The sequence below is a fragment of the Leptidea sinapis genome, chromosome 8, assembly GCF_905404315.1.
Source record: "Leptidea sinapis chromosome 8, ilLepSina1.1, whole genome shotgun sequence".
In the NCBI taxonomy this organism is placed as follows: domain Eukaryota; kingdom Metazoa; phylum Arthropoda; class Insecta; order Lepidoptera; family Pieridae; genus Leptidea; species Leptidea sinapis.
In genome coordinates, this window is record NC_066272.1 from 9,651,604 (window position 1) to 9,671,350 (window position 19,747).

The window sequence follows — 19,747 nt, forward strand, 5'->3', positions numbered from 1 at the left end:
ACCGCCATCGCCTCTCCCTTGAACTCAATCGCTTGCGCCCCTTTTATGAGTGAGGTATGCAAGAAGATCACCAGCTAAACGACCCTGACGGAAACCGTACTGGTAGACGCTGATCAGCTGGTGCTCTTCTAGGTATCCCAAGACCTGGCGATTGATAATCGACTCCATTACTTTGGAGAATCCTCGGATTAAATCATGATAAAGAGGACAAATAGCCTCCTCCCAAAAACAACCCGTTTTAGTGTCAAAAACAAACAAATTTAAAAAGCTTTTAAGTTAAAAAAAAAGGAAAAAGAGCATAGGTTTACTATTCCTTTGAACATAAAAAAAATCTTAGTTTGTTAGTGCTTGCATATAAAAACGAAATAGAGAACACGGTCAATGGAGCTTCCTATGAATAGCGTATACAATAACAGAGACTGGATTTGCAAAAAACTATTTTATGATAAACATAATAATAAGAATACAAAAAAAATATATATATAATATATATCGTACACTTCAGTAAATTATTCAATTTAACAGTTACACATTAATTTAATTGCTAATTATATTAACAATTATCAGTTCATCATTTTTTACTATATAGGTTGGTATAAAAAATTACACATGAATAATTCGTCATAAAAAGCAAAACAGAATGTATTCCTTGTATTGTATGTAATCTATCAGTTGATAGAACACAAGATGTCATAAGTCTTATAAGATACTTCAGAACTATCGAATGAAATGTAGCAGCAGGCGTGACTAGGATGAACCTGAAAATAAATATATTTGTTATACAAAAATGCACTCAGACACAACTTACAATTCTATGGTGGAGAAAGCCTAGTCGTGATGACTTGTCGAACAGTCAGTTATGATAGGGGTCCGTAATGATTTGGGGAGTAGTTCGTTCAGTAATAACCGTCTGACTGCAACCATTGAAGAGATTCTTGAAGAACAGGTCGACGAGACCCCACGTCTCTCAGACCGTAATAACTTACTCGCTTATATACGGCACTTCAATGTACAGCCTGAAGCCCGAACCTAACTCCATTTGAACATATTTGGGACATGCATCTGTAAAGGTAAGAGTCCGCCCAAAACCACCAAAGATTCTTGAAGAGTTGCTGTGTGGGACGAGATGTTCTAAATTGACATCAAAAACATCATTAATAATATGGATGGTTCTATGCAAGCAGTTATTTATATTTGAGCATCATCAGCCGGAAGACGTCCACTGCTGGACAAAGGCCTCCCCCAAAGATCTCCAAGACGATTGGTCCTGCGCTGTCCTCGTCTAACGTATTCCGGCGATCTTGACCAGATCGTCGGTCCATTTTGTGGTGACCACCAACACTGCGTCTTCCGTTACGTGGTTTCGAGGACTTTTTTGCCCCACCTGCCTGTCTGTCCGTTGAACTATGTGGCCTGCCCACTGCCACTTCAGTTTCGCAATCATTTGGGTTATGCCGGTGACTTTGGTTCTCCTGCGGATCTCCTCATTTCTGATTCGATCTCGCAGGGAAACTCCGAGCATAGCCCTCTCCATTGCCCTCTGAGCGATGGCCCATAGTTAGCAATCACGTTTGCGTACCGTAAGTCATCACTGGCAACACACACTGGTTAAAAACCTTCGTTCTCAGAACCTCCAGAGGAAATTTGAGAGAATATTTGAGCAAAACGGGACATTAGCTGATATTAATGTTTTAGTTTTGTTTCTATTTGATTTCGCACAATTCATTAAGAATTGATTTAAAGTTTCTGAATTTCTTCTTAAAAGATCATTTCACTCGTTTTTAGTCACACTAACAATTACGTTACATCTACAAAAAAACAACACAGCAAATTTTTAGTTTGGGCCTAATCTGGTGCCGCTGATAGTTTTATTCATGTTTTATTCATTAGAATTCTTAATTATAAGATAAATTGACACATCGAATATAAACTTTACTTACACTTTGAATCATAGATTAAGCATTTGTCTCCACTGCGCTACCGCTAGATACCGCACTACCTAAGAAAAATAGCTTTTTTATTACCTCAACTGTTAGATGCTTGTGTGCGTGGCATCTTGACACTCAATGGCATCTTTCAAATTTTGTAAAATCCGCTTCGTGTTACTTTACATTGAAATTTTTAAAATTCTAAATAGTTACTGATGATATGTGATCCCAGTGTCTTTCTTAATTCTTGTTGTATTATTTTTATAAGGTTTTACTACGCAACCATTTTAGTTTCAATTATTAGCAAATTTTTATAGAATATTCGGCACGTCATCATTATTAGAGACTGGCTCGAGTTCGCCCACTTGGGCCTAGTATTAGTTGACGTACTTTGCGATTACGCCTACGGTATCTAGTTAGAGCGCAGCGGAGACCAATACATAATCTCACCCTTGGATATAGAGAATAGAAATGACATTTACCTTTCCAGGTGTTATAGAGCCTCTGTGTCTCACTCTTCCGATATAAAGCGGTTCACCAGTAGAAGTGTTACCAGCAGGTATCGCACCGGAGGGGATTTGTCCATTTCTTGATGACATCCATCTTACTTTGTTAGGATTTGCACAGAAAACCTGAAGATTTAGGTAATTATTAGGCTGGCAAGGTACTATACGATTAAAGAATATACAGAGGATAAAGAAGTATGGAAAATAGATGCTCCTGGACCACGTAATAATAATTCTTCATGTTAAGATTGTATAATATAATGAATGTAATATGAATATAATACATTCTTTTGGTTTATATAGAAGCCACTGTTATTGCATTATATAGAGTCATTTGTGGTCTTGCATTGTGAGCATTAATTTTGTAATTTTGTAGTTATCATGCGTAGGTATGCTATAACATGGTTCGTCATGGTCACTGCTTGCGGCGGCGTCGTATGCCGGGTTGTCTCTTTGCCTCAAATATGTGCGAAGGGAACGATGGCTGGTCCATGCGTCAACTCGTGAACGGGAGCTGCTTGTGGTACCAGATCGAGTGACCTGTTATAGTTAATATTAATACACGAACTATGACACGAACATCATGTTCACGAAACATCCTTACACAAACAATGAATTGCTCTAAAGGTTGATGCATCCAATATACGATAATTTATATGTATACAGTTTATTTTTTATTACTTTTAATGAAATAATTTATGTTCCTTAAACACGATTCATATATTTGATGCAGCACATTACAAACTAATTTGTTATATTATAATTCAGCCATTGTAAAATACTCTATTTGATTGAAATGAGTGGCCGTTGATTTTCTTGTATGTTCTTCTCACGAGCTCAACATTTTCCGAACATATGGTAAATACAGAAATTTAAAAGAAATATTTATAGTGACTATTCAAGCGCTTAGTTTAATCTAAATTGAATAAAGTTAATTTGTCGGACTTCTGATTTGCGGCAGAAATTTACCTAAGTCAACGCTACGCGATTCTATTTATTAGAATTACTCTGAAACCAAATCCAATTTAAAGAGACCATTTATGTAGTAAAATATCACAATAATATGATTACAAAACAAGACCTAGGAATAAACATGGAATGATTAAAAGTTTTTTGGAAAAAGAATGGAGTTCGCGAGTGACTGTAAGTGATGACTGCCACCGATGACATCTAGCAGCTTTAGAGGAGTCACAAGAGCAGCATTGAAAGCCTTTAAGGCTTAGTATTAGCTTGAGCTATATGTAAGGTTAGTGTTATTAATTTACACCATCTCCGATTTACTTGAACTTGAAATTGAAATATAAACGTATCAAGGAACGATAACAAGATATATTTTATAAGTTGAGCGTTATATCCTAGCAAGATTCTCTTAATTTTATTGCTACTTATTAATTGTATACTATTTTTATTAAAAAAAAAGTAGTCCTTATTGGGAAAAAGTTCTTGCCAATATTAAGTTGTCCAAGGACTATGTAGCACCTACACTAGATGTACGGTACATTCAGATGGTAAGAGTGGTAGAGAAAGATGGAAGAAGATAATTCTGTACTGACTCAGAGCGGTGTACTTCGATGTGGGGACAATTTAAGTGTTTATTCGTTCTTCGAATATTGGCCAAAAGATGAAGTAATTCAGAAACCTTACTGTTACGCGGCTTATTTTCGCAATTTTTAAAAGCACATCAAGCTGGATCACACTGGACTAGGACCATATGATTATTAGTGCTCCTGCCTCTCATATTCCTCTTGCCATTTATAAATCCTTAATTATAATGAAAATTTGATTTAATAGTGGTATCTCTAAATATAATCGATTTCACAGAACTTTATTCCACGGAATACTTAATATTTTCAAGTGAATATGAAAAAGAAGATAGTTCTAAAAGCTGACCCGTATGCTTATCTTCCTTCTTTCGTTGCTTCCTCTCCAAAGTTAACTCTTTAACTCCGAGTACAAATGATATCGTTAGCCATATATTTAACATTAAATTTAAAATCTATATAAAAAAATCAGAAATTAACAAGCCTCAAAGTTATGAACTCGAATTTCCTTTCCAGCAAAAGGGATAAAAGCACTCCTGTGTGCAATGGCCAGCTTCCCAGGGATCAGACCTCCGTTATGATGAGCACGGATCGACCACAGAGGACTGAAATCCCAGCCCTCCCTGCCGGTCACAAACACTCTGCTAGCCAGAGCATCAGCGGTATGAGGCGTGGCTGCTACAAATTCGTAATCTGGTTCCTCTACAACCGTAGGTGGTGAAGGATCTAGAAAATAATTAAAATATATATTATAAAATCATAATTTTAGTTGATACTTAATATCAAATTCATCAAATAAAGTGACGCTCACACAAAAGTAACTCGTTTAGGGCTCCAGTGAATACGTTTTTACAATAAAACTTCCCTGTATTAGGATCTTCCAGGATCTATCAATATGTTAGTTTATAATATAATTAAGAAAATGCTCTTTAGAAAGAGTTTAACAAAATATCATGCTTAACTTCAGTTAACTAAAAAAAAAGTGTGTGAGTCAGCTCCGACGCACTACTTTTGCTGGAATTTCAAAATTTCAAAATTTGGTCGAACAAAACTCCTGTTAAAAAATTCTATAAAATCAAATAAATCCTTAACGCGCAAAATATGTCAGGAAATGCCCAAATACAACTCCTGTTAAAAGCGGAACTCTAAATTCCAATTTTAATAGGTCCATCAAGGAAGTTACATTTTGGCACACCTATAGAGGTATATTATACCTATTAGAGGTATACTATACTACATGCGTAAGCTATCACGCAGTATACTGTGTATTCTGGCTACACACAAGTAAACACACACACACACACAACTGAAAAGTAAAAGGTGCGCGAGAAATGATGCGCACTAAAATCGTTACTATCCCATTTGATGAGTAGGTTTTACTCTCCATATTTTTCTCATACCGGGCGCCTTATATGAAAATCGATTCTGAAGGAGTAAACTCCAATAAGTTGCATGTAAAAAGAATAGGGGAGTCCCAAAGGAGGCGAATAAGGGCTTTCAGAAATGGGAGAGCCATGCTGTAGTCTTATGATGTCAGCACTATGGGGCTAGAGCTGGGTTATTTACCACACTCGCACAGAATACCGGCGTGAAGTAGCAGCCTAGAGCCGCTATGTTTCGCATAGGTTAGTGTCGAGGCAAGACAGCGGTCCTCAAAGAGATTTTACCCCAGGAAAGTACGGCTCTACCAGAGTCGGAGCATCCCTCCCCGAGCATTCTCGCTCGGGCTACCCGTCGTAGTCTGGGGAGGGTACAGAACCGCGCATGTCCGACAAACAAGACAGTAACACCACAGCACAGCGCTCCACGCTTAATGTGGACTTTTGCAATATGAGGGGATTCCACTCCAATTTAAACGCCATCCACCACCACCTTAAGACAGCGCAGCCAGCCTTGGGTTTCCTTACGGGGACGCAGATGTCTCGACCTAGCGATACGTCATATTTAACGTACACCGGGTACAAAAACGAGCATAATATATGTATACGTTAGGGAGGATATCTGCTGTCGCCGTCTCAGCAATTTAGAGGGTAGGGACCTGTCTACTCTCTAGCTCCGTGTAGATTTTGAGGACCGCGTTTGCACCTATGCGTGTGTCTACAGGTGTAGTGGTAACGCAGAAACCGATCATATCACGGGCTGCGTTCAAGCGGCAATTGACGACGTGCTTGCAGAGATCCCCTTCGCTGAAATCGTAGTCTTGGGTGATTTCAATGGGCACAATGCCGAATGGCTTAGGTCACGTACCACAGACTACGCAGGGCGATCTATGCATAATTTTGCATTGGCGTATGGTCTGTTCCAATTGGTTTTGTCGCCAAAGCGGCTCCCAGATGTGGACAGCTACATGCCGTCCTTATTAGATCTTTAGATCTTCTGCTACACTACACATCCCGATAGTTACCAGGTCTCCCTTGACGTCCCTCTCGGAACGTCCGACCATTGCCTGGTCAGGAGTGTAGTGCCTATCCAACGCCCACGTCGCAGACCACCAGCGAGCCGCCGCGTTTGGTGATGATCCCAGTGCCTGCGCCGTTGCAGTAGCCGATGTGATACTGCAGGGCATGGATATTGTTATACCAAGCTCTGTAGTACCGATCGGTGGCAGATCACAGCCCTGGTTCGATGTGTCAGTTAAAGCAGCATCTGACTGCAAAAAACAGGCGTATCGAACTTGGGTTGCGGCGCTGGGCTCAAAGGATCCGAACTGCAAATTTCTGAAGAGGAAATATAACCGTGCCTCCAGATTCTTTAAGCGGCAAATAGCCCGTGCGAAATCGAAGCACGTTGTTAAAATCGGCGAGCAGCTTTCCAGTTACCCGACTGGAACACGCAAGTTCTGGTTGTTGTAGAAAGCTGCTCTCGGTAACTTCAACTAGCTGTCAGTATTTTCGGGTTGGTACGCATGCATGAATTTTATTTACTTGCATACATTTCGAAAGGGCAACGAACAGTGAAGGATTGGTATGTGGTCGCGATGGGTAATCTAAAAGATTATTTTGAGTGGACTGTATGGAAATAAAGGTCGCGGGGTTGTCTCCTTGTAATACCAATTAGCTCAATGCAGAAAAATTCCTGGGACTAATCTTGATATCTTCTGCAGGCCCCGCCAGGACGTCCTTCACTTTATTACACCACAGACACAGCATTTTAATTTTCAAATTAATGTAAATTATGAAGAGCTCAAAATATTAAATAAAAAGTTTGTAATATGAGGTAGCGGCGTGCGCGCGCATCGAAAGCTCGTTTTGAGATGCGGGGGTCGACGTACACTCTTCACGGTCGTTTCGCGAATAACGTCGCGATCCCTTATAAATAATAAGTTAGCCCTTTCATTCTACGCAATGAAGCTAATTGGCGCAACCAGTATGGTTTACACTTAGATTAAGGATTGGTCTCTGATGGGCTACAACCAAATACTGCACTACTTAAGAACAATAGCTTCTTAATGCGGCAACTATTAGATGCTTGTGTGCATGGAATCTCGACACTCAATGTCATCTTTCAAATTTTGTAACATACGCTTGTTATCTTACATTGAAATTAATTAAATACAAAATACTGATGATATGTGATCCTGGTGTCTTTCTTATTTCTTGTACTTATATTTTTACAAAGTTTTACTTCGCAATCCGGCATTTTAGTTTCAATCATTAGCAAAGTTGAACAAAACATCTGGCACGCCAAACGTCACAAATTATTCGAGACTGGCTCGAGTACGCCCAGTATCTAGCCGCAGCGCAGCGGCAATCGAAATATTTTGTCCACGTCACACAAAAAATAATGTAAAACGGACGGCATGTTTAAAACAATAAGAAAAAGAAAAGACGTAAAAAGTAGATATCATTGTCTAATATTGTGTAAAAAAACGTTACTTGCTCTAAATATGTCTCAATTTGGAAGATTTTAAGTGACACGATTTTTTTTAAATGAAAATAAGGGACGAGAAGAGCAGGAAGTTTAGCTGATGGTAATTGATACGCCCTGCCCATTACACTGCAGTGCCGCTCAATTTTATTGAAAAACCCAAAAATTCTGAGCGGCACCACAACTGCGCTCGTCACCTTGAGACATAAGATGTCAAGTCTCATTTGCCCAGTATTTTCACTACAGCGCCCTTCAGACCGAAACACAGTAATGCTTACACATTACTACTTCACGGCAGAAATAGGCGTTGTGGTACCCACAATCGAGCCGGTATCCGGTGCAAAGGAGCCTCCCACTGGTGCACGATGCACGCTTTTTAAAAATAATACCACTAAAGCAGATACTCACCGTCAACAACATGCACTGGATCCGGTTGTGGTGGATGAGGGTATGTACTTTGTGGAGGTGGATAGGTGTGTTGGGGCTGCGGCGGAGGCGGGGGATGATAGACTGGTGGAGGTGGGGGATGGTAGACTGGAGGTGGCGGGTGATGATGGACTGGAGGCGGGGGAGGGTACATAGGGTACATCACTTGGGTGGGGACGTACGCCATGCCAGCTGGTAGTGGTGGGGGAGGGTAGCCAACATACGGAGGACCCGAGGGTGGTACTGAAAGTAATAAATGTATACATTATTCATAAGTTTAAGAAAAGAGTTCCATGATAAATCTCTATAGTACTCACACTGAATAAACCTGATCTGAGGCGCTCCATAAATGTAAATTGATCGCGGTAAGCGATGCACAAGTTAGTATGAGATCTATAGAGTGCAAACTTCGCTCAAAACTTTCTTACGTAAAACTTAGCTAAGTTAATGCTGAGCATCTTAGATTTATCTTTGATTTTGTTTTTGTAGTCATTTTACAGCTGAAATTATACTGAGAATAAGCTAAACAGCCCAATGCAAAAGTTAAATTCGCGTTTTATCACACTCAGCTAAGTTTTCCGTCACTGTAGTCTAAGTCTTTTTTTTATGACAATAAGGGACGAGACGAGCAGAACGTTCTGCTGATCGTAATTGATACGCCCTGCCCATTAAAATACAGTGCCGCTCAGGATTCTTACGAAATCCCAAAATTCTGAGCGGCAATACAATTGTGCTCGTCTCCTTGAGATATAAGATGTTAAGACTCGTTTGCCCAGTAATTTCTCAGCTACGGCGCCCTTCTGATTGAAACTCAGTAATGCTTACACATTACTGCTTCACGGCAGAAATAGGCGCCGTTGTGGTACCCATAATCTAGACAGCATCCTGTGCAAAGGAGAGGCTCCTACTGGTAGGAAGTAATCTAAGTACGCTCTATACATCTAAGCCTTGGATTCAAATTCAAATTCAAATATTTTTATTCAAAATAGGATTTAAAATCACTTATTGAACGTCAAAAACTACCTACCACCCATTCAAAGAGACTGCCTCAGACCTGAGAAGAATGGGCGCAAGAAACTCAGCGGGCTTTTTTTTTTAACATAAAATATGGATTACAATGTAATATCGTACAGTAAACGCTTGTGTTCGCTTTATTCCCAGTCCGTGGTGTCATTAAGAAAATCGTTTATGCTATAATAACCTTTCCCACACAAACGTTTTTTAACAATTCTTATAAATTTCGTAACATATTTGTTTTGTACACTTTCTGGGATCATATTGTAGAAGCATATACATCGCCCAACAAAAGACTTACTAACTCGACCCAACCGAGTAGTAGGCGTAGGATCATTCGTGAATCACATAAAAAGACTGATTTACTGCTAATACAGTACAATTATCTTGATATTAATTAATGAATAACTGACTGATAACATACCTGTATGTTGTGGGTTTCACAAAATCAGAAGTGTTATAAGCATACGAACAGAACTCTCAAAAACTCCATTTCATCATGTTTTGTTTGCAAATATGACTAGTCTATAGGCTCTTTCAAGCCTAAACCACTGATCGTATCAACATTAAACTATCACCATTCGAAGTCAAATTTATCCTAGATGGTTTATGGCTACTTAATTTTTATTGTTAAATTTATTTCCTTTTGAAATTCGCCCAGCGAAACGGGCCGGAACGACAAATACACTGGCCTTCAAAAGTAAGTATCACACTTTTAAAATTGGGATAACGTTTTAAGGTCACAAGATATACTTTCGAAATATAAAGGACTCCAAAGAGAATTTAATTTTTTACATAAAAAATTTATAGTCAGTAACCTTCTTTTAAGAATTGGCTGAAAAAAAACTTCAAAAACAAAACCATTCCTTTTTCAAAGTGGACGTTTCCGAATTACAATTTTACCATTCACATTTTTCTTTATGTTTTAAATTTTTTTCAAAATCGATGAGTCTTGTTTTAAAAATTTATGCTAAAAAGCTCATAACATTTATTTATCATGCCACTTTCAGTTGAAGAATGTGCTAGGATCATGGCTTTTCTGGAACTAGGCATCAGTATGCGTCGCACTGCAAGAATGGTGGGTGTGACGGTACGAACGGTCCAGAAGGTAAAGCGAGGGTACGAAGAGACTGGACACCATCTGAGGAGACCTTGTAATGGCAGACCCAGGTTTACCAGTGCCCGAGAAGATCGTTATATTATTTCCACTGTGTGAAGAAATCGCCACCAAAATGCATTTAAAGTCCAGCAATAGCTACTTCAGACCCGGAGGGACTTCATTAGTGACAGTACAGTGAGAAGAAGACTTGCTGAAGCAAATTTGAAACCCCGAAGACCAGCGAGTGGCCCAAAACTCGAGAGACAGCATCGAGTAGCGAGACTGCGATACGCCCGTGAACACATGCAGTGGGATGAAGAAGAATGGTCAAGAATTTTGTTTGCAGATGAGTCTCGATTCTCCCTTTACACTTCTAATGGAAGGCGAAGTGTTTACAGGCGACCTGGTGAGCGATACCTTCAAGCCTGCATCTCAGAAAGAGTCCAATACGGTGGAGGCACAGTACATGTATGGGCTGGCATATCTTCAGAAGGTCGCACAGAGCTAGTAGGCATAGAAAATGACACCCTCACTGGGCAAAGATATGCTCAAGAGATTTTCAATGAGTATGCAGGGCCGTATTTAGCAAATATGGGTGATGGATCGATGCTGATGCATGATTATGCCCGGCCACACACGGCTCATATCGTACAAGAGTATATTCAGGAGGTCGGTATCAGCGTGATGGCTTGGCCATCAAGAAGTCCTGATCTCAACCCGATTGAACACGCCTGCTACCCTCAGGGCACTAAAGCAGGCCCTGGTAGAAGAATGGGAGAATATTCCCCAACATCGGCTCCGAAACCTAGTGTTCAGTATGCCAAACCGGCTCGAAGCTGTAATCAGAGCTCGAGGAGGCAATACCAGTTATTAAAAATTAAATAGCATACATTTTGGTTGAATTTTTTTACACTAAACTAAAAATGTCTATTTTCACTGTTTTATCTTTTTTAACTTAAAAATGTTACTAATGTATAATTTTAGTTTCTAAGAAATAAAGCCTATAAAATTTGCAACAAAACCTTTTTAATCTTAAATCTCTACCTCCTATAGTTAAGAAAAAAAATTAATTAGAAAAGTGTGAAACTTACTTTTGCAGGCCAGTGTATTTATAAATAATATGATTATTGTTAATTTTGTGGTCCCAGATGAATAAATATGTCAAAAGATCAAAATAAATAATTGAAACACTTTCAGGGCCATTTTAGGCAAGAAAGACAAGCATTCGTGCCCTTCATCTTATGGTAAGTAAACAAAAATCTCTTACTCATTGAAAATAGTTTCAGACCTTATACAATAGAATAGAAATTTATTTATTCACCATAGGGAGTGGCAATAATAAAACATATTGCAACAACTCTTACCCCCTTATTCATAATAGTCTGCTAACTTAAAGCATTGCTAAGTCTCACTCTGCCTTCTTCTATTGACCTAAGTCAGAATGAGAAAAAACACTCCTTAGCGGCTGTTTAAAGTTAGCGGACCATTATGAATAAGGGGGTTAGTAAATATCATGAATCTACATCATTTCTTAAAGGGGTTTTGACATGGGGAGAAGAACTGATAATAAACTCCCAGCCCATCTTTTAAAACATATTAACTAAATTGGTTAGGCTGGTACTTTACATTTTTGCTGCCCTGCGCCGAAATAGTCTCTCTCGCAAGTCTCTCTTTAGTAAGAATCATTTATTTTTACCTTCTATATTATGCTATACTGTTAAAGAAGCTTTAAATATGAAGCATATTAGAATTTTTGTCAGGTTATGAGAGAGTCCTAACAGTCCTGTTGTAATAGTTGTACTAACATCTTTCCGGTAAAAGACGTACAAGTTAACTCGCTTTTATAAATAAAGAAAACAAGGTGTGGTCAGACAGAATTTACTATCTAGCCGCGTTGACAACAGAGACAATAAAATGAAAATAGAGGTTTAGATCTAAACACCTAAATTATTTATCTAATCTTAAGATACACTAGTATTATATTCAAAAGCACAATATTCCAGTTAACACGTTAACACAATCATCGCCATGAATAGAATTATAAGTAACAGTGCCTGACGTATCTATCTTCGATATTGCAATTGTTTGCACTGAACAGGTTTGTAAGTAGCATCTGTCAATTGTGTTTTATTTAACGTTTTCATATTTTATGGTTATGTTAAATCATTTACAATACTTACAGTTAGCCATGTCACAAATTAATACTGTCCAAAATATACTCTTCACAAAGAAAACAATACCAAATACTACTCACTTTAACAACTTACCACTTACAGAATTTTTATCAGCCACGTATCTGTATCGATAAGATAATTCGATTTCTATATTTTCAGTATAAAATTGGGAATTTCATAAGTAAAATGGACTAATGAACGTTACATGTTTTAATTACTTAAAATTCATACTTATTGGTATAATAACACTTCGAGAAACTTGAAATTGCTTTTAAATGTAACAATAATTACACGTTCCTATCATTAACAAGGTTTCAATTAAATAAATTTCTTCTATTCATCACATATTCTATGTATTCGACGATACGATTCGAGGCTTTTGTAACGTTTCATTTAAATATCTTGAGTTCTTCTATTTCAAAATGTTCTACAATTATTTAAAGTTCTACAATTTCATTTGCACTCTATTTGGACAAAGAAGACCAACAGACTTAGTACCGTTGCAAAAGAAAAGCAGTGGAGTTAAATTTTGTTACAGGATGTGGTCTATTGTGATTGCTATTATTATTATAGCAAATGGTGTCGATATCGATGTAAAAAAATTGTATAATCTGAAGACGAATGATAATACAGCTACTATCAATGAAATTATTGTCAGTCTGATTGTAATTCTTAGCAATACAAAAACAAAAGATGTGCTTTATATTAATCTGTATAATGTTTTCAATAAAATCATAACTGGGTTTAAAATTGAGACAGACAAAATCAAGAAATTTGTGATAAAATTACACATTGGCGTCGTTGCACTTTCTTTAACCTTTATTGGTTTCATAATACTCGAAATTATACTAGATATGAATCCTCCCTTCAGACTCTTAATAAGAATCCCTTTGTTTCTCTCTATGATACATTTAATCATTCATTTAAGTCTTATGCTAGCTTTGCTAAAAATAATTAATCAATACATGTTTAAATTATTTACCAAACCGAAACCGGGAGGCTTAGATTTTCTATTTAGTGACGTTATGAAGAGTAATCGCCGATCCATATCAAATTATTGTGCAATCTCTTTTCATGACAGTAAAGATACAGAGTATTTCGATCTTAAATATCTTTGTAAGGTATACGACGATCTTTGTACGAGTATGCAAATTCTACAAAAAATACATGGAACAGAGGTAAATCATTGGTTAAGATTTAATATAATACATAAATAAAGCTTTAGCGATTGGTATTCGTTATAACTATGTAATACTTACAATAGATAAGATATTTTCTAGAATTTCATATATTTCAAAATTAATAAAGTCTTCCATGAAAATGTTTGGATAAATGTTTGCTACTTACTATAAGAGAGTTGTTTGGCAGTTTATAAAATCACTGGGTATTATAGCGTGTCCACACAAAGCACAGAGGTCTGACCATTCTAAATACAAATAAGGCCATATAATTATAATAGGTCATATAATTATAATAGATTTAATAATATCAAATGATTGTTTGGTGTAGAACATATTATTAGATGAAAGACTGTTATTGTTTCAGATTTTGGTCACAGTTTGGTTGATGTTTTCAAGTGCAGTTTGTGCTGTGGCTCTCATATCTGGAGATACAGTAAGTTACCCAAAGAAAATATTGGTATTACACTAACCAAGTAAGATAAAATATATTTTTGATTTATTTTCTAGAGAAATCACGTATTGGTTGAGTCGATAAGAGGTTTGCTAACATTTTTTTGGTACACGGTTGGATGTGTTTTGGATGACCAAATCAGACAAGAAGTGGATCGCATAAATCTGTTAATTATCAAGCAGCAGATTGACTTCAGCTGTGGTGATTAAATTAATATTACCTTTGTTGACAGTAGATTATATAAAGATAGAGTTTTTTTTTTATAAAAATAAGGGACGAGACGAGCAGCACGTTCAGCTCATGGTAATTGATTCGCCCTGCACATTACAATGCAGTACTGCTCAGGATTCTTGAAAAACCAAAAATTTTGAGTGGCACTACAATTGCGCTCGTCACCTTGAGACATAAGTTGTCAAGTCTCATTAACTTCACTAGCTACGGCACCCTTCAGACCGAAACACAGTAATGTTTACACTTTACTGCTTCACGGCAGAAATAGGCGCCGTTGTGTTACCCACGATAGAGTGCAACACTTCCTTGTAGGTATGTCTTGGTCAGAGTCATTCACGACGGGTTCAAATATATATTTTAATGGATTGAGGTATCTGACAGTAGTAGCAATAGACTTAGAATATACCATGGTAGTAAGCACCACAAAACGACTTGAGGAGTACGAACTTCTTTTCTTTCCGCTTATTGGCCCTGATTGCACAAGTCACCCTGATAGATGGGATGCAAAGACAAAATTATATTATATACAATAGGCTAACCAGGAAGGTAAATGCGTATATGAAATCAAATCGAAACACATTTAATCATTAAGGTCAAAAAATTACCACACCAAAGTTTTACATTGTAGATGAAGTATCAAGAAACTCATTGCCACTGTTTAATGAATATAGTAAGCACTGCACAATACAAGTACCAATTAATCATTTTACAATTTATCATAGATACAATCTGTGCAAAGTGACCCAACCAAAATACTTAAATTTTTCAACTTGTGCCCGCCCCACGACGCCATCACAAGGAAATACTTTTGAGTGAACAAATTTTCACCAAAACAATGTCCTAGCGCCAAGTGATTCCTGATGATAAAATTTTACTTGGTGGAAAAAATTCAGCAAATTTTGTTACTAATTATTGAGCAAAGTAACACTCTGAGTTCGATTTAAATGAGATAAAGAGATGAGAGCATCACTAACGAGACCAAGAGTATTAGACACACTGAGAGGCTATGTGGACAATAAAAATAAATTTGAATAAAAAAATGTATATATGACGGAAACTGTTAAGTTTTACCACGTAGAAAATGAGCATAAGGAAATGTATTTATAAGTAATTATAGAATGGTGAAGCTGTAAATGTTGATTTTTTTATGACAGTATGGGAATTCAGTGCAACTCAGGATTCTTGAGAAACCCAAAAATTCTGAGCGGCACTACAATAATTGCAATCATCACCTTGAGACATACGATGGTAAGTCTCATTTTCCCAGTAATTTTCACTAGCTACGGCGCCCTTCAGACCGATACACAACAATGCTTACACATTACTGCTTCACGACAGAAATAGGCGCCGATGTGGTTCCCATAATATAGCCGGCATCCTGTGCAATGGAGACTCCCACTGGTAGATTTAAGTTAATTTCTGAATAACCCTCAAATTAACCGAAGTGGTGGTTAATGTTTTTAAACTGTGATATTCATAATTGTATTTATTTGATCTACATGATAATTTTGGATTTACGAATGTGGCCGTTTTCTGAAAACCTGCTTTAAGAAAGCAGATACGTGATTGGTTGATGGATCAACATGCGTAGTAATCACTTCTCCAGTAGTGGTCACCATTTTTTATAGTTATATTCTGTTTGAAGATAATAGACAATAGAAATATATTTATTTACCATGGAGAGTGAAAATAACATAACATATTGCAATAGTACCTGGTAAACTTCATGAAGTTACATCAGTTCGTAAAGGAGCTTTGACATGGGACGTAGAAAAGACAAGAAACTCCCGGCCCATCTCTTGAATCATATTAACCAAATTGGTTAGCCTACTTAATACATACAATTTTTTAGAAATTGTAATCTTATAACTACCTTTACAATACTATTTTGACATTAAAATAAAACTATTATTACGGGGAAGCGTACCAAGAATACTGGCAGCATTTCCGCGTTGGATAGCTATGCTGATCCGTTGACCAAAATAGCTGCCAGCGCTTGGATTTCCAGTGGCCCTATTGAGGCGCGAAGATAGTACTTTGTACATTTTCCGCACCTCTGGGCCCCACGGGCAAAGTGTCTCGACACAAAACGGCACAAAGACTCCCTGAGACTAACATATTTGCGACGCTTGCTGTCTTCGAAGCAGCAGCCCCAGCACCAACTGACGTAACTTGGACATGAGACGGAGCCAGAGTGTCGATGCAAGTCTTGTCCCACACCAGCGCCCTTCCCCGTGCCCAAGCCACCAGGGTCATTCCATCAGGACGCTTGCCATCGCGGCGGGTAATACTATTTGGCTCTAAAACAGCTGGTATATTAAGAGCGGACAATGCCCTTCGGATGACTTTACTTTTTTAGGTGGCTTGCGTAGAACCAATCAAGATCCATGTATTATACTGTACCATAGCCATAGTAAGCCTTCTTTGTCAAAGAAACTTTAATATATTTCTCGAATTTAAACATAGTTCAAGGAGAAAACCTTTAAAGAGCAAAGATGGCCAACTAATTGTGACTTCCGAAGAGCAGCTACAACGCTGCAAAAATGCCGCAAATGGAGCTGGAAAGGCCACACACTCCGGAGGGATCCCAACCATATATCGAGGCAAGCCCTAGATTGGAACCCTCAAGGAAAACGCAAACGTGGCCATCCAAAGCAAACCTGGCGGCGGACTGTCATTGACGAAGCGAAGTACATCGGAAAGACCTGGAGTGAAATTAAGAGAGATGCTCTGGACCGATCGCGATGGAGATGCACTGTGGATGCCCTCTGCCCCAGCTACAGGAATTTAATGATGATGAATGATGAAGGAACTCTAGCTAACCTGCTTCACAGCACGTTCAGTTTATTATTTCTTAGAATTGAATGAATTCAAATCACATTTTTTCTTGTATTTATTCATGTTTTTTAAAATTTATTATATTCATATGTGTGTCTTGAGTTACGAAGAAGATTTGATTTGATTTGAACAATATTTAATTACAGTTCGATAAATTATTCCAGTTTCACAAAAACAGCCAACACGACCCCGTTCAATATGGCTAAAACCTTCTTATGTACTCTGACGTAGCTTTATAAAATAAAGTTCTTTTAGTAAAGTTCCGTCAGGCAATTAAATATTCAAAAAGCCAACCCATTAAGATTTTTCAAACCATACACTCACACTAACACCATTACACAAACACATCATAGATGCACACTCACACACACTCTGCCAGATCACTAATAAAAGCGCTGCTAATTTGTATTTTTATATATCCAGTTTGTGAGAAAATATATTTTTCATTTTTTTATTGTCATTTATAAACTAGTTCAAGTATCTGGTATATTCATATACCAGATACTTGAACTAGTTTACATATCAGCCATATTCTATCGTTAAGGGTTTTTAACATTTTAGATCACATTTTTTACAGATGCAAGAACAAAGGAAATTCTTGGTGTGTTCAAGCTAGCGATCACTTCCAACAGTCTCCAGTTCACCTCCTACAACCTGTACCGTCTCAACTACACAACCATGTTCAGCACTGCTGTGAGTGTCATCACGTACAGTATTATTGTGATTCAATTGTTCTAAAGTGCTGTCAGTGGGATTTTAAAGAATACTTAAGGCTGAGGACCGAGACAACGGCCTTGAGGAATCGAGCGGAGCTAGGTTAACTCTCTCGCACAAGATCGCCATAGTTTTAATTCAGAATTAGAAGCATTTTTAATTTATTACTAACATGTTTCTTTACAAATCTAACAAAACTATGTCATGTTAAACAGTATCGGTGTACAATTTATAAATTTTCGTTTAATTTTTAAGTAGATTAAACGATTAGCCAACTGTTACAAAATGTTAGGGGTATTTTGGTCATTTTTTTTGCACTGTCTATAAAAATGAAATGTAGAGAAAAAATGAATTTTCTTCTCATATTCTGTAGATATATAATTATTTTTTGTTAAAAGTATAAGCTTTATATAAACTGTCAAGAAATGGTTTCAATTATGCGCTATTTTGGCAATTTCTTGGGAGAGCGACCTTAAGCATTAAAATACCCTAATTGTTAGCGTCAATTATATCAATCTATGTAACAGAATCTTTCAACTTAATTTTTATCACCTTCAAGTTTTTAGATCTACTTGAAACTTTGCACACGTATCAAGGATCGATGAGAAACTATTGTTTTCATTACTTTAGTCTTCTAACCAGGATCACTAGAGTAAAAAAGTTTGACACACATAGGGATGCAATTAAGTAGTTTTACGGCTGTGTTGAGAATAAATAATATAGTTTCAATACCTGTTGACTTTATTTATATCAGTATAGGACCAAATCGATCGACTTGATACCTAGGTAACACTGAAAAGAAAATGAAAAACGGCTTAATGTAGAAAGTGGCCAATACTTTTATTGTTTTTCGAAATAATCTCCGTTCCTCTCTAAACATCGTCGCATTTGATGGAACCACTGAGAAAAGCAGTGGGCCCATTCTTCCTTAGGGGTCCGTGGGGTCTCTTCTATGGCATTTTTGTACGCTTTCACTGCATCTTCAGGGCTCGTAAAGCGAATACCTCGAATTTTATCTTTAGTTCTTGGGAAAAAATAAGAGTCGCAGGGCGCTAGGTCATGACTGTATGGCGGATGACTCATTATCTCGACACCTGCTATAGTTAAATATTCAACAGCCCGTTTTGCGGAGTGCGCTGAAACATTGTCGTGGTGAAGGAGGATCCTGCTTCGAGGGCGCTGCTGTCGAATTCTTTGCAAGACAACAGGCAAACAGTGATTGACATACCAGTCTGCAGTAACTGTCCTTCCAACTTCTAGCACAACTGTGGCGAAATAACCTTTTCGACCAAAGAATGAGGCAATCGTCTTTTTCCTTGACTTCTTCCTTTCTTTACCTTAGTTTGCCGATCCTCGAAAGGAAACCACTGAGCTGATTGTCTTTTGGTTTCGGCTTCGTAGCAATATATCCAGCTTTCATCACCTGTGACGATGTTTGATACAGCATTTGAGTCACTGCCGTTGAACTTATCTAACATTTGGCGACACCAGTCCATGCGAAGGTGTTTCTGGTCGTCGGTTAAAGTATGGGGAATCCATCTGGTACAAAGCTTCCTGACGCATAAACGTTCGTGTAATATTTTTTGAACTTGACTCATACCAATGTCCAGGCTTGCCCGTATCTGCTGATAGGTCACTATCTTATCTTCCTCTATCATGCATTGCACATCACTGATGCTATCTTCAGTAGTCCGGTTTAAAGATCATTTATTCTTATTAAAAAATTAAGGGATATCTGGAGGAGCACCAGCTGATCAGCGACTGCCAGTACGATATC

At 37.7% G+C, this 19,747-nt stretch overlaps 2 protein-coding genes across 3 annotated transcripts in view; one reads left to right on the forward strand and one right to left on the reverse strand.

The window, feature by feature from the left end:
* Positions 1-471: 471 nt before the first annotated feature.
* Positions 472-12,648, reverse strand: LOC126965618 (uncharacterized). Its single transcript, XM_050809287.1, has 5 exons — positions 12,562-12,648; positions 8,251-8,511; positions 4,460-4,701; positions 2,411-2,560; positions 472-758 (listed from the first exon to the last, which is right to left on the reverse strand). The coding sequence occupies exons 1-5, from the start codon at positions 12,569-12,571 to the stop codon at positions 669-671; spliced, it is 753 nt and encodes a 250-aa protein (XP_050665244.1). The 5' UTR covers positions 12,572-12,648; the 3' UTR covers positions 472-668.
* Positions 12,649-12,656: 8 nt separating this feature from the next.
* LOC126965614 (uncharacterized) overlaps positions 12,657-19,747 on the forward strand; it is a 136,364-nt gene continuing 129,273 nt past the window's right edge. Inside the window, exons 1-4 of one of the 2 annotated variants that reach the window (XR_007729566.1) lie at positions 12,657-13,733; positions 14,101-14,169; positions 14,244-14,388; positions 17,834-18,072. Coding sequence is in view for 1 of the 2 variants with exons in the window: in XM_050809282.1 (XP_050665239.1) it covers positions 12,978-13,733; positions 14,101-14,169; positions 14,244-14,388; positions 17,834-17,994 (1,131 nt within the window). In the remaining variant the exon portion in view is untranslated. Of the gene's footprint in view, positions 13,734-14,100; positions 14,170-14,243; positions 14,389-17,833; positions 19,102-19,747 lie in introns of those variants that run through there. The other variant, XM_050809282.1, reaches the window with a different exon arrangement.